At 50.5% G+C, this 3708-nt stretch overlaps 1 protein-coding gene across 1 annotated transcript; it reads right to left on the bottom strand.

Annotated features, from left to right (window-relative positions):
• Window positions 1-2478: 2478 nt before the first annotated feature.
• On the bottom strand, window positions 2479-3504 carry LOC145821735 (uncharacterized). The gene is made up of 3 exons (XM_082918296.1): window positions 3326-3504; window positions 2639-3232; window positions 2479-2556 (listed from the first exon to the last, which is right to left on the bottom strand). Exons 1-3 carry the CDS (start codon window positions 3425-3427, stop codon window positions 2479-2481), a joined length of 774 nt encoding a protein of 257 aa, XP_082774422.1. The 5' UTR covers window positions 3428-3504.
• Between the last annotated feature and the right edge of the window lie 204 nt (window positions 3505-3708).

Here is a 3708-nt window from a genome sequence, read left to right as displayed (position 1 = left end):
GGATCCCAATCAGCCGAGACATACTATAGCTCATTGCCGGGATGTTGAGCCAAGGACAACGCCAAGCAATGCCGTCTGCGGACAAGTTGCACATCCAATCGAACCACCACCTTTCGTCAAGAGCATTGACTAGGCGCTGCCGAAAGAAGTAGCCTCGAGCTGAATAGGCCGGGCAAGAGTCCACAACCTGCAACTTATCCATTAACCATACCTAGGGGAGGGATGGAAAATGAGAGAATAAAGAACAGAGAGATGTACGATGAGAGAAAAGTAAGACAAGGGTTTTGTGAGAAAAACCGAGCCTGAGGGTCGAGTGATGTGAGCAAATATATATGTGAGGTCGGGTGGGAAACATTACCTGCAGCAGCAGTGGACTCCCGGCGAACCTAGTCGCCTCCCGGCGATAGACAGAATCTAAGCCCATCAGTGTCTCGGCCAAGGTCATGGCAATACAGCTCTTCCCTTCTCTCAAGCCTTGGGCGACTTCAATCAGGCGAATGCTAGCTCCGCCGAAGCCCGAGGAAAGCAGAAAGTGAGACAACAAACATAAGCAGAGGGCGTGTTGCCGGAAACCCTGCCAATAATGGTTGCTGCGGTCACCGGCGTCGGAAAAACGGTGGATCAAGCCGAGGATGTCCAGTTCCCCACTGCAGATCAGAGATCGAGCGTCATGCGCCGTGAGCCCACACATCCGCCCTAAAGCCTGAGCATGGCCAAAACGGAGCTGAGGCAAGATCACTTCAGAGCATTCAGACTCCATCAAAACCTGAAAATCTTCGAAAGTGGGACACATCTCTTGGCCGCCAAAGCTAAAAACGTGCGTCACTGGGTTCCAGAACCTTGCCGCGGCATGGAAAAAAGGAAGCTGTAGCGGAGTACGGCTCAGCGTGAATAGTGCATTCAAGCCGAAACCCCGGAAATTCAGCTTTTCCGAGCCATCTAGAGAAGAGATCAAGATGTGATATTTTCTGCGAGAAACGCCTCCATTTTTGTCTAAAACTAAGATGAAATGAATCTTCCCGAAGTTGAGGTTTTTATAGAAGGAAAAACACTATTTATGGGGACACGTGTCAAAAATCTGGTGGCTGCAGGACTGAATGGCCGGCCGGCCACCTTTTCTGGCTGGCCAGCCATTACTTTTTACAAAACTGGCTGGCCAGCTGTCTCTCTCCACAAAAATGGCCGGCCGACTCCCAAGGATGGCCGGCAACGCTGCAGTGTATCTCCTTGGCCCTGTTTTACCCTTCGAGGGAGAGTTCCAAGCATTTCCATGCAACGGGAGAGTCAAAGGCCTTCATCTCCCTCCGTTTCGGATGCGTTCCGGTGCCCAGATCATCAGAAGTACACTCTGTTGTTGCTGAGTTTTGTTTATCGAGTTGTAGTTTTGATTATCGAGTTGTTGTTTTGCTTATCGAGTTGTTTGTTGAGCGGACGTGTTTCGTGTTTTTGAGTCATTGCGCTCTGTTCAGGCAATATTTGTTAAAGTCTTGTTTATTTGCGTTGTCAACATTGTTGCATTTTGCTTATCGAGTTGTAAACTTCCTAAGGTCCTGTTATATCTTAGTAAGTTGAGTTGCTTAGTTTGTTGCGTCGGTTCACTACCTGACTTGGTGATTACACAATGCACGTTCCTATTCAATTTCATTTTTGTGCGAAATAAATTGATGCGATACGATGCTAAAAGTTTAAAATACAAACACCTTTTCAAAAGCTATTTCATTCCATCATGCTTTACAACAAACAAAGGTACAAGTTTTACAAAAAATAAAACTGCCTAACAATGTGCAAAGTGCTACAAACTACTAGCAAAAAGAAAAATAAAGCAGGAAATAGCAACATCAAAGTCCTCGGGAACGGGAACGAGAAGCACTCCTCATCCTCTTCTGTGGGACAACCTCCGCACCATCATCATCATCTGAGTTGGAGCTGTCATCCTCAGGATCCCCCTCAGCCTCGCCTCTATTCCCCGAGCCAAAACCGGAGCCCCCCTCCTCAGCAGATGTCTCTGACTGACGGTCGGTAGCCTCCTCCTCCTCCTCAACATCCTCCTCCTCCTCATCAGGCTCCACCTCCACAACGTGAGCCCTGCGTCTGCGGACAGGGCCTCCTCGAGCTCCCCGAAAAGGCCTAGATGGCCCGGCTCCTCGGGAAGGCCGAGATGGCCCCGCCCCCTGAAAAGGCCCAGATGGCCCAGCTCCCTAAGGAGGCCCGGGTGGCCTGGCATGCGGCTGACCGGACCATGAAGGCATCTGAAAACAAAGAGTTCAATTCAAATACATTAGTCCAAATATATACATCAGACGCAGATACAAGCAAAGGCTACGTGAAGTGGGTGCATGTAAATACAGAATACGAGTGAGGTGTGTGTCAGATGTGCTCTACACAAGTAGTCTATCGATGCAGTACAAATCAGCATGTCATCAGAAGTATGATGAATGCCAGAAAACTGAAGGGTACCTGAATGCCTGCGACAGACAACTATGCCTCCCTATGCAGGACCATGCCCTCGAGTGTGGCCACCAGTCCAACCACCTCCCCCATGTACCCTCGCGGTGGCTGCAAAAATGAGTTCATAACCATCAGTGAACAAATGAATGTCTAAACATCTGAAGGATGAATGAAAAACAGTGGAGCATACCAGCGGTGAGTCAGGATCAATGGCGTATCGATCACTGGGCATCGGAGGCTCTAGCGGAATCGGAGTCGGGGAGATAGCCCCATACTGCCACGCCATCAACTCAGTCGGCATATCTAGCCATCCAGGATGAGGATAAGTCGACGGAACCGGAGGAACCGGTCTACTCCCACCTCTAGATGTACCAGCCCTGCTAGTAGAAGGGGCGTCTGCAGCCCGAGCCCGAGCCTGGCCCGAGGATGACATACCGGCAGGCCTCATCATCGGGATACGAGCTCCCGTCAATGGAGGCATCAAGTATATGTGACGGTAAGTGGCGTAGTCCCCCTCCTCAATATGTAGTAAAGCATCACTACCCAGCATGGCGCCGACTACCTCCGAGTAAGAGAGTCTGTCAGCAGTCCGCATACTGGCTGGGGGTACTGCGGGAGGATCCTGAGAAAGATACCCCCATACCTGGCGCAGAAAGCGCTCCCCCAGGAACCATACCCTGCCAACCGGCCCTTCGAGCAGGACCCTATACTGGGAGATGTCCGACGCTCCGGTATACTGAAGTCGGAGACCATCACCCAGGGGCGCCCAAGGCTGCCATGTGATCTGCGGATGATAAATGCATAAACCAATCAGAAATCAAGAATATGGAGAGCAAATCAAAGATGAGAATGAAAGAAACTGAAAGTTCTGAGGTACCTCTGAATGTCGCACAGTGTCAAAGTACTGTCGCAGGTAAAGGAGGGTCTCTCGAGGTCTCGGCCGGTGCGGGCCCTCGAACACCAATGAATATGGGGTCATGGGAATCCCTGCCACCTCCAGCTCTGGGGCTAATGATGGGAAGTATACATAGACCCATAGTTGAGAAAAGCAGTGCAGAATGTAAGTACGAAATGCTGAGAGCAAAATACAGACTGTAAAAGTGCGCTGTGAGTGCAATGTACAAGTAATGAAGAGCGGAAATGTAAATCAAGAGGACAGAAAAGTACCTCCCAGGCTCTCCAGTAGCCGCCAAGTAAATCGCCCCGCCCGCGGGAGGTCGCGCTCATATAAAAGTAAAGGGTAGCCAGGCCGGCGCCACC

Source organism: Camellia sinensis, chromosome 3 (assembly GCF_055761805.1).
Source record: "Camellia sinensis isolate YWXY chromosome 3, ASM5576180v1, whole genome shotgun sequence".
Classification (NCBI taxonomy): domain Eukaryota; kingdom Viridiplantae; phylum Streptophyta; class Magnoliopsida; order Ericales; family Theaceae; genus Camellia; species Camellia sinensis.
This window is presented reverse-complemented; position numbering and strand designations above follow the sequence as displayed.

Excerpts from the sequence above, each read along its gene's own strand:
- LOC145821735 (XM_082918296.1), bottom strand. The coding sequence starts at position 3,427 with ATGACCCCATATTCATTGGTGTTCGAGGGCCCGCACCGGCCGAGACCT. Across the intron at positions 3,233-3,325 it reads ACACTGTGCGACATTCAGAG|ATCACATGGCAGCCTTGGGC; the intron begins GTACCTCAGAAC and ends TATCATCCGCAG. Across the intron at positions 2,557-2,638 it reads TTGATCCTGACTCACCGCTG|CCACCGCGAGGGTACATGGG; the intron begins GTATGCTCCACT and ends TCATTTTTGCAG.